Genomic DNA, 11351 nt, shown 5'->3' on the forward strand with positions numbered 1-11351 from the left:
CCTGTGTCTGGAGAACTTCCTTTTTCCTGTGCAGGAGAAATGATCTTCTTCCCGTTGTGTGCTGGACATGAATCAAACCTAATGGCCTGACTGAGAATAATGCTGGGCTGTGCTGTTTGTTCCTCAGGATGTGCTGCGGTGTGACATGAGTTTGTGTACGCCAGGAAATGTGATGTCCCACGGTCACAACCAAGGAAACAAGGAAAAACAGAAGTTTCGGTTTGGGAATTACTTTTTTAATTCAATTAGGATATACATCTTTTTAAATTATTTTCTTTTGATCAGAACAAGAACGATGATTGACATGTACAAAAATATAAAGAGAATTATGAAGTGCCTCGATGCCACATATACAACAGGAAAATATTTTACAGTAACAAAATCAAGTGTTAGGAAACACAAACGCATCTTACATAGAACCACCAGAGTATTGAACTTGACATCCCCTAACTCATTTCCATGCCTCTTTCTGACATTTCTCAGACCAACAACACATAACAAATCCCTCATCCATCCTGGCAGTAACTTTCCCATCGTGTGCAAACCACAAGATCACCTCAGCACCAATTCCCTCGTTTCATGTTTTGGGTCCAACTGTATGATTCCTCCAGGAGCAACACCTGCAGCTCTTGTATTGCTACTTATCATGTTCCCTCATTAAACCCCTGTACCCATCCACTGGTACTGATGCACCACCTCAGCCTCATCCCCTCCATGTCCCTTCTACAGTTCACTTACTTAGAGGAAAGAGCTTTTTTTTTTAATATTCAAACAATGCTCAAGATCTCAATATCTCAATTGAAATTAGGGAATACACATTTGCAATGAAATAAAGTTGATACCTAAAAAAAAAATGTGAGGTAAGATCTGAATTCATAAAACAAGTTTCAATATTTACCATGTTCAATAATCTAAATACATATATATATATATATATATATATATATATATATATATATGACAGACACAAATAAGTTGTGAGAAAGATCAGGCAACTCTCGATAAAAATCGATCTGGCTGTTTTCAACAGGCAGTTGTAATCTTCAACAGGGAAATCTGATGCTGTAAATGAATCTGAGCTGCCCATTTCACTGCTCCAGATATTGCTGATAACTTTCTTAGATCATAAACTGTCAAATCGGAGTTACTACAGTTTGTTGATGTCTGAATACAACACACCATGTGAGTTAAATTCCTCAGGTCGGTCTTGTTTTCAACAGGCAGTTGTAACGGTGCCAAATAGCCCACTTGAGGCACTCTTAAGAAAACTGCAAACAAACCAGACCTCAGTCAAATAGTAGCTGGAAATTCTTAGGATTTGTTTTAACACTCATGGAGAACCAGATGGGTGGTGTCGCTGCATCAGTACAGTGTGCTCAGCATCGAGGGAGTCCTGACAGAAAAATATTATAAATCAACTGTTAAATACTTCCCTCTGATTGTCTCATTTTCTGACCCATATCTCATATCTCATGTCTCATATTTTCCTGTGTGGCAGACCCCACCCATCTGGCACCAAAGCAGGTCAAAAACAAACAATTTGATTTATTGGCAAACTGGGAAACACTACAAAGGCTGTCTCCATCTTTGAATCTTTCTCTCTTTAAAATCTTCTCCGAGACTGTCTTATGTTGCTGTGATTCTTCTTCTCATTAGACCTCAGTCTTAATTCTACAGACTGGCTGGCTCTGTTGAATACATGAATCAGATAATGGATTGAGCTAGAGAAGCTACTGTTTGAATGTTTGCTGCTGAAAAAAACATAAAAAGTAAAAATGAAAGCAAGTCTCCTGTCTCATTGTGTGGAGTTGTGACAGCAAGAGAAACTTCCACTCAGCCACTCCCGTGTTAAAATATCTTTGGTCCAATTTATCAAAAGCAAAAGATCAGCTTCCCCCTCTGCAACGCCAGTCCCTGGAGAGGACTGCCATCAATTGCAACACATAGAAAACAAGTGCAATAAAGCCCATATTAGAAAGCTTTGCATTGGTGTGAATGGGTTTTGCGCAAGCTCTGCTGAAATCCATGACAAGCTTCATCTCAACTGTTCTGTTTTCTACGTACATAGACGACGTCTACAGTCGAGACCCAGATCGTTACCTGAGGCGACGGTCTGACCTCGGAGGAGAGCGAAGGCCACCAATTTGTCAGCGCTTGTATTAAATAAGACAATTAACCGTTGAAGTGCAGCTTCAAACTGCCAATTCCCCTTGTTAGACGGCATCAGTAGAAAAGTCTAAATACACTTGGGTGAAACGTCACTACAGGATTCCCGGCGTTCCCTCTGTGGCGAGTAAAGATGAGCGGACCAGGCGGTTCTTCAAGGCCAGTCTCACGCCTCGCGGTATTTCCCTTCCAAACACGGGCGTTCCCGAGCGCCTCGTCCTCGTAACCCGAGCTGAGCGCCGGTCCGGCCCTACAGGTCCTCCGTGTAGATGATGCAGGGGCTGCTGTCCTCGCTGGACTCCAGCTGCACTGTGGAGACGAACCAGCGGCGGGAGCCGGCGGCGTTGTAGGTGAGCGTGGTGCGGTAAGTGTTCTTGGCGTGTTTGGGGTAGATGATGGTGGTGCTCTGGTAGTGCAGGGGCTTCTGCCGCGGCTCCAGGTACACCTGGGACTTGTAGCTCCGCCAGGTGCAGTTCTGCACCGCCACCACCGTCTCGCTGTAGGAGGTGGCCGTGGGGACGGGGGCGCAGTACACACAGTCCCGGTAGTGCTTGTCCGAGTCATACTTGACCTCAGAGTTGCACCTGTGGAGGAGAGAGTGATAGTTCTTGAGAAGGAGAGCCAAAACATATTATTCCTCCTCAGATTTCTCACTGGAGACAGCTATGGTACTCATCATTGCATCTTGTACAAAAAGGTTGGGTGGTCATTGGTATTTATTTATCTAGAAAGCCTGTATTGGGAATTACCTCCTTATAGCATGACAATGTTGGACTGGAACTTTAGACCCTAACAAACCCACACAAGCGACATGGGTTATGCTTAAGTTCCTCCAGTTAATTCTGAACTGATCTACAACACATCCTGAAAATCAATACTCTTGTAACCTTTGATCTTTTTAGAAACATGATCACAAACCTTCCCTTATCTGTATGCACTTGTTTTTAACTGTTTATTCATCCCTTACTGTTCATTCAGGTCTTTTTTTGTGTTTTGTTTTGCTTTATCCTTGTAATCTCAACATCCTTGTAAATGAGGGCCATCCTCAATGATTTCTTCGAGAAATAATGAAAGGTTTGAAACTGATCACTAGGTGGCAGTGTTGAAAGGAGAATATTGATCAGGAAAATAACCAGAGGACAGAAATGAACCACATTCCATATTCTAACCAACACTTACTTATATATATGTTTTATTTGTAGAGGTTGACTTACTTGATTTCTTGCTCTGGTTTGGGGTTGACCTCGATGCTTTCGCCGAAGAACACGGGGTACATGCGAGTCCTGGGGTCTGTCCCTGTGGAGTTCAGCAGCAGGTAGGGCAGCTGTGGAGAGGAAACACGTCAGAATGTCAGAAAACATCCATGAAGTTTTCACACCGCCTGCTGAGCTGTTCACAACCCGCCTGCCTTCAGCTCTGCCTGCCAGCGCGTCCGTTCAAGGAATCCTCCAGAAATCTCACCGCGGCTGGGGAATGCCAGCAAACCAAATTAAAAACACTACGACTCCCCATCCCCTTCACAAAGAGATGCTCCTTGATCCTCCCACATGCCTGTCAATAGCACAACTGTATATTATTACAACAACAATTAGACAAGAAGCACCAGTCACAGCAACACTTCCATTCTAATTCAGATAATTACACAGTGTGGGTCTGGCCAAATGAAGTGTTGGTGGTAAATCTCTTTTTCACAATCTTTTACAGCCCTTCAGTCTGGCTGAGAGCCTCGGAGAGATGTGCACATAACAGCCAGTGTGTGTGTGTGTGTGTGTGTGTGTGTGTGTGTGTGTGTGTGTGTGTGTGTGCGTGAGCACGGACTGATAGAGGCTTACAGATTTCAGGGCTAGCCTAAAAAATGGGCCAAACAACAAGTGGAGATGATGCTTTTTTACAATAATAATAGAGAGATACACTAGGAAAATGTGTTTGTTGCTTGCTTCGCTTTCCCATGCCACACCATTTGAATCTTATGTAAATTCTTATTTGAATGGATTCAAATAAAGCATTGTAAATGTGTGTGTGTGTGTGTGTGTGTGTGTGCATGTGCATGTGTGTGTACTGTAATTGAGACACTGAGAGCATCCCTCTACCTCCGTGTCTTCTGAACCTGGCCATTATCACTACTCCACCTGCTCAAGCCATCAGAGCTGTTCCACTCTGCTCCCCCACACTCAATCAGTCAAACACACACACACACACACACACACAGGACATAAACAGCCTCCAGACGTTCTGATGGTAAATATTCTGAACCAAAACAAATGAATCAAAAGAAAACTGACTACTGATTCCTTCACTGACTGTAGCTAAATAAGAAACACCTCAGCTAAAGTAATCCTATATCAGCTTTAGAATGACACTATACAAATGCCACAGCAAAACTATATTATATTATTATAGTGATACCATAGGAGATAAAAAAAGAAATACCATTAAGCACAATAAGATCACTTTAAGCTCTACTGGTTCTACTAAATCAATATTGAACACAGCAGACACACTGGAAGTCCCTATGAGAATTACAGGAATATTACAGTGGTTTGTCATTAGGAAAATTCACAGTGTTTGTTTTAACCTGCTTACAGCACCAGGTGGGTGGGGTTTACTGCATCAGGACAGTTCAGCTCATGTTGTTGATGAGAGAAAGCATGCTAAACAAACTTCTTAATACTTGTAACTTTCCTGTGGCTGTCTAAACTTTGTGGCAAATCCCACCCAACTGGTGCTCCAGGCAGGTTAAAACAAGCACTAAGAATTATTTGCATATTCAGTATGAAGCAGGTCTGTTTGACACCTTGGGAATATAATATGTCCTGACCTCTGACCTCTGGGGCCATGAGGGGACACAGAGAGCTCAACATAGATGTGAACTACAGAAGGGAATCTCATGTGTATCAAGACTGAATATCACTGCTATAACAAACTGATTTTCTTATTTTGTTGACAGGACAGCCTTGGGACTCATGCAGTTCCATTCACACACACACTTCAAATTCTCCAGCTCCGGGACATGTGGAAGAATCCTGCTCCCTCCTCTCAGGAGCTGCCCTACATCGTGAGGCGAGGTCGCGAGCAATACTCCTCTGTGCGTGTGCCTCTCAAAACATTGACCAATCTGAATCAAATGGCACCCCAGCCCCAATCCTGGCACCTCTCACGTTACACGGGGCAGATAGAGTGAAGCCGTCACATGCTGTGGTTTGGCTGCAGTTAAGCGCACATGCCACTACCTCTCTCTCCCGGCTCTGGGGACGAGCAAGAGCAGGCCAAGGGCATGGCAGATCACTGAGCGCCGCGCCGCTCTCATCTTACCTACAGCCCACAATCATCGCCGTACTATCTGAACCTGCAAGCTCCACTCCGCTTCACTTAGCAGCTCTCAGGACTGTTAAAACTCTTGTGAATGGACTTAATCTGCAGGCCATTCATTTTCCGCCGTGTGCTGCTGCTGCTGCTGCTGCTACTTCACGGCCTGAAACTAGTGTAAGAGAATGCGATTTGGCTTTCCTTCGCCACTCCGGCATGGACAGCATCCCGGGTATTTATCCACGCTGCGTTCTGGCAACTTCTGAAAAGGTAAACACTTGTGAATGGAGGGCAGGTCACCTCCAGGCAATGGATCCCCCAGTATGCACACAAAACCAAACCCCCCTGGAAGCACAATTCCGCCCAGGAAAAATAGTCTGCAGCTGAGCAAGCCCACACAATGTACAATGCACAATGCAGAGCCGCTGAGGAAGAAGCAGCCAACTCAAACACACTCAAAATCAAAACGTATTTCCAACTGCTGGCTGTTTGGAGTTATGATAAAGCCTCCGACCTTACAGCCTGTGTGTGCAAGGGCATTAATATCAGGGCATCAATATCAACAGTGAAGCTGGATTAGAACCAGTCATGAGACCCGTCTCCTGGCTAAACCAGAGATAGTTATAGCCCTCAGTGATCTCCTTCACTATAGCATGCTGCAGGCTTATAGTATACACTACCTGTACCCAACCTAATACGGCTCTGAAGGACTCTGCCCACCAGCTCACATGACCACACTCAAGTATGGAAACATGGCTCCATTATGCAACAAATATTCATGGGTATCACTTCTACCCATATTGATGAGGCCACTTGTCCCTCTTTGAAAACTCTCATCTTACACCTAGTTTTGTTGTGTGGCGTAATACAGCATTAAGAGACAGAAATGACAAATCTACTCATGTGTGAAGAGCAGCGACTGTGAGATTAAGTAAAAAACACTTCAGCACACATTCGGCATCAACTGGGGGAGTGGGAGTATTTGTTGTGTTCTTTTATCTTTCTATTTTACTTGATTTTATTCTTTTAATGCAGTGCATTTTGCTTGTTCTTTTATATGAATTTTATCTTTTTATCTGTCTTTTATCTGCCTTTTATTGACATAAAGCACTTTGAGCTGCATGTTGTGTATGAAAGGTGCTATACAAATAAAGGTGTTTGTGCATTTACACGTTTAAATTAGAAGTGAGAGGTCATCAAACTCTTATGCAATGGCCTGCAACCTCTCTAACAAGCTCCTGCACCTCAAAATAGAAGTGGTGGATTGTTCTTAGGTGGCATACAAAAACAACACAAAAATAGATTTGGAAAGGGAAAAAAACACTGGTGCGCACGAGAAGCATGTATGTCTCCCCCCTCCTGCTACCAGACATGCACCCAGATGGCCGAGTCAAGAAACGCTTTGAAAGGCTTTTTTTCTGATGGAAAGGTTTGATTCTTTCCATACACACAACCACTGGAAAGGTATTAGAAACACAAGCAGAAGCAGCCGCTATCACAGTTGATGTTTAAAAGGGAAACCACAAAGCTGAGGAGTCCTGCTAGTCTCAACCTCCTCAGGATTAGGGTTCTCTCTCTCTCTCTCTCTCCTCACTCTCACTCTCTCTCTCTCTTTCTCTCTTTCAAGCCTCAGCAAACCAATGTCACGCAACTCCCAGGATGCAGCGCTGGATTTCTGAGGCCTCCTCCAGACACTTTAAAAGCCACCCCAACCTGCGCAGACATGTTCTGACAGACTTTTGAAAACTGGGAGCGAGCTGGAAATTATTTTTTTCATTGAATCAGCCTTTTTTTTCTGTGTGACACAAATCACTGCAGATGTCATGAGACTGTATTTGTCCTCCGCTGTAGTAAAGTGGGGCACAACTTAAAATACCATAACTTTTCTTTTCCATGGAACTTACTCTACCATGTGAGATATCATGTTATTTTTGCAGGACTGTCCTCAGCCAGCTAAAGAAATTCAAAGTCCAAATATTATCATAAGGTGGCACTGACTATTTGAATAATCCATTTACTATGCAAATCTTCACAATATCACATATAGTGTTTATCATAGACAGATAATATGTGTGACTATGTTTCTGATGCCAGAGATCTATTTATAATTTTCAGGAAAAGACTTGTTGACTAAAACAACTGAATAGCCAACTGTTTGCAAGCCTATATTTTTCTAAACGTTTCAATTCTGTGTATGGGCTTGCTGGTTTCCAAGGTGGGATTTGAGCAGAGGTTAGGCTGAGGCAGACAGCTAATAGTGTTACTAACAACAAGGACACTGGATAGTCAATGCTAATTACTGAGGCTACACAAACGGAACCGAGCTAATAGGAGGCTGTTTCCATTGCTACCACATGCACACACAAGGTGAACGTATTAATAAATCCAGCAGGAGGTCGATGGTATATCAGCTGTGAACATTCATGGTTCATTCATGTAGAGACTCAAGATTAATGAACTTTATTGTGGTCTCTTGTTTACTCCCCAACTTCATTTCAGTACTCTTCTATTTTGACCAATTAATTATAGTGACTTGAGCCTGTTAATGATCAAACATTGAACAGGGTGCTTGGGGTTGTCAGCCAACAAACTGCACACAAACTGTCAAGAAACATTAACAAAAGCTATTCATCAGACGACTCTCAAACTTCTGCTCTCAAGTTAATACAAATGGCAGCGTGACCACAAACATCTTTAAACCATGAAGCTGTGACCGGGGGCTGCTGAAAGACCTGGACCACGCTCTTTAAATAATGAATCGCAAACACTGAATGTTCCATAAATAACTGGACTATCTGATAAACAGCTGATGTGCTTTTCATGTTAGTGGTAATGATCTTTTCTAAGGAGGATACAGACCTGCTACTGAGTTTTATTTTGAGCAGGGTCTATGGAGCACAGCCTACTGCCACTTCCAACATAACAACAGGCTTAAGATGCACCAGTCTTTAATGCTCCTGCTCCTTGATTGAGACCTAAAGCAATTAGGATTCTTCTGCCATATAATCAACATGACACGAACATGAATCTGCCAATGTAATGATACTCTGCAAAAGCAAACAAATAGACCTTGAAGAAGTAATCTAACCCAAACCTTTTCATGTCAAGGTCCCCCATATACTGTAGATCCACTTTAGATCCACAGACCCTCATTTTATAAGGTTTTATAAGGTTTTGTCCCATGAACCCCCATCTAACATTTTTATTATCCTTACAGGCTACTGTTTATTCTCTCACTAAGCTAAATTCTACTGAATGAAGTAACAGTGAGGTTAAACTATCAGTCATTTTGCTGGGGATCCCCTGCAATCCCTTCAAGGACCCCTGGGAGTCCCTGGACCCCATTGACCCTGAAGGCACCATCACCACCGTGAGTCGCTCCAGTTTAGCCTAACCATTGCAACTGCAAGTTACAAAGTGGACATTCTATTGATTTGGACTAGAGGAGGTCTATGGCATCTTCAGCAACAGCGACATCAGAAAGTGAGCTGCAACTGAGGAATTCCAGAGAGAGAGAGAGAGAGAGAGAGAGAGAGAGAGAGGGTGAGAGAGAGAGAGAGAGAGACAGAGAGAGAGAGAGAGAGAGAGAGAGAGAGAGAGAGAGCTTCCAGATGTTTTGTGAGTGGGGCAGAAGTGAAGTCTGTTGCTGGCCAAAACACTAAAATGCTCTCAGATTTTCAGTTTCTTTCACAGCACCATCATTATTTGGCCATTAGCTCTTTTCTCTTTTTATTCACTGTGTCAAATGAACTGACTGAGCTCGTGGCAGCAAAATTACACTGGACACAAAACAGGCCCGAGTCGATACTTTCAGATTACAAAATTGTTTCTAATGTCGAGGCAAATGCCGTGAGAGCTTTTCTTACCAGTTTGCCTTCTTTGCTTTCCTTTTTATAAAATCCATGATGGTTTTCGACGGGCGTCGTGCAGCTGCCGGAGCGCGACTCGATCAGACCCGGAGAGAGGGAGCAGAAGGGCGGACTCGGGCTGGGGGGGAGCCCCGAATCCGGACTGTCAAGCAGCCCTTCCCGGTTCTTTCCTTTCAGACTATCATCCATAGCTTGTAAGTGTAGGTGCCCCACCATTTCTGGGACGGCTCGAGTCAAAAAGCACCCCACTCGAAGTCGCAGTGACAGTTTTCCTGACGCGCTCCGCTGCTGCGTCGAAAAGAAACAATCCGTGGTGAACTTTTCCAAGCTGACTTCTGCAAGCAGAGAGAAGGAAAAAAAACTCAGGAAATGACTTTTAAATATTGTCTCTACACTGTGGACAAAACTCCACAGAGTGATATCAACTCAGCCTTTATTTCTTCAGACTTTAGTTACTGTAGCCTACCTGCGCGTCGCGTAGTGTCCACGTTAAATCCTTATAGATACTCCAAACAGGCTTGACAAGTCAGAAACACACTGCAAACTGTTGAAACTCACTGAAAACTATCTATACTGAAGAGGAAAACTGTTCTCGTCCTAGAAAACAAAACTAAAAAGTGGTGGAAGTCCCGCAAAAACAACAAGTCGACCGTGCGTCTGGCACTGATCTGGATGCGTGTGGAGCTGCTCTGCTCTGCTCCGAGTGTGTGTCAGTGTGTGTGTGTGTGTGAGTGTGTGTGCGCTCCAGTGGAGAGCTCCCTCTTAATGACCCTGCCAGGCTTTTTTTTTGCACCTGGATCCAGTCCAGCCCTCATGATCTGGATCACTTCCATGTACAGCCGACAGGGGCGAGCACGTCCTCTCTCCTGCTGTGTGTCTGGGGATGGAGCCACCCTGCTGAAGTGCCTTTGAGCAAGTCACCCAAGCCCTACAGGCTCTAAGGGCCTGACCTTTGACCTCCGCAGGTGAGGGACTTTTCCTAAGTATCACAGTATTGTTATTATTATAAGCGCTGGAATGAGTATTGTAGGCTTTACTTCTGCTTTTGCTCTATGGAAGTTCTTCAAGCAGCTCAATGCTTTGTGCCTGTATGGTGTGTGTGTGTGTGTGTGTGTGTGTGTGTGTGTGTGTGTGTGTGTGTGTTTGTGTGTTTGTGTGTTTGTGTTTCTGAATAAAAAGTCATTGTAATATTCCTATAGGGATTTATAGTGTCATGTTCAACAGTGAATTTATAGTGACCTTATTGTACTTAATGCTATATTTCATCTCCCATGTTATTACTACAATATTCCTAAACTGACTTATTTGCTATAGGTTAACATTAGTATAGTGTCATTCTAAAATCTATTATAGGACCACTCTAGTTATTTTTCATAGGGTTATTTATAAATGCTACTTGACTCAGCCTGATGTCAATTCTTATTTAGCTACAGTATATTAAGAAGTCACAACAGTTGTCTTTGCTGGTGAGTTTGTTTTGGACTATTTTGAACCATTTTTTATAGCCTCCTTCTAAAATTGATTAGAGGATTACTATAGTTATTTTTCATCAGGGGTGTGTTTGTCTGTAACTGTCCTGCCTGGTGTATTTCAGGACTGGGTGGAGATGGGTGGGAACACTGTACATCCAGCAGTTACTGTATGAGTGTCTGTGGAGCGAACACACACAGAGACACAGACACAAACTAACAGACAGCACAGTCATCAGAGTCAGCAAGAGGAGGCAAAAGAATTGAATCCTTGTTGATGGTTCCCTCAGCATGTCTGTGTTCCCATAGGCATACGGTTACTCTTACCAACAGCGGCACTGCCAAAAGGGAAATCAGAGCATAAATAAGAGCCAGTGCAGAGCAGCACAGAGCTGACTGTGTGTCTTAAGTGGTTGATTGTATCTTTGATGGTCCACCAGCTCTCCATGGTGATTACCACAGATTGCCAGGAAATCGTGCGTGATGTGTGTGTGTTTTTTTTTTTCTTTTCTTTTTTCAGTTCTCATAAAAACCAAGATAA

The 11351-nt window shown here is 43.4% G+C and overlaps 1 protein-coding gene across 1 annotated transcript; it reads right to left on the minus strand.

Moving 5' to 3' along the window:
- Nucleotides 1-222: 222 nt before the first annotated feature.
- rflna (refilin A) lies at nucleotides 223-10068 on the minus strand. Its single transcript, XM_071515040.1, has 4 exons — nucleotides 9808-10068; nucleotides 9339-9676; nucleotides 3381-3490; nucleotides 223-2750 (listed from the first exon to the last, which is right to left on the minus strand). The coding sequence occupies exons 2-4, from the start codon at nucleotides 9555-9557 to the stop codon at nucleotides 2417-2419; spliced, it is 663 nt and encodes a 220-aa protein (XP_071371141.1). The 5' UTR covers nucleotides 9558-9676; nucleotides 9808-10068; the 3' UTR covers nucleotides 223-2416.
- Between the last annotated feature and the right edge of the window lie 1283 nt (nucleotides 10069-11351).

The sequence above is a fragment of the Centroberyx affinis genome, unplaced genomic scaffold, assembly GCF_046629955.1.
Source record: "Centroberyx affinis isolate AG114_WGS23_722 - 3 ecotype Tasmania unplaced genomic scaffold, CSIRO-AGI_Caff_v1 ptg000297l_1, whole genome shotgun sequence".
Classification (NCBI taxonomy): Eukaryota; Metazoa; Chordata; class Actinopteri; order Beryciformes; family Berycidae; genus Centroberyx; species Centroberyx affinis.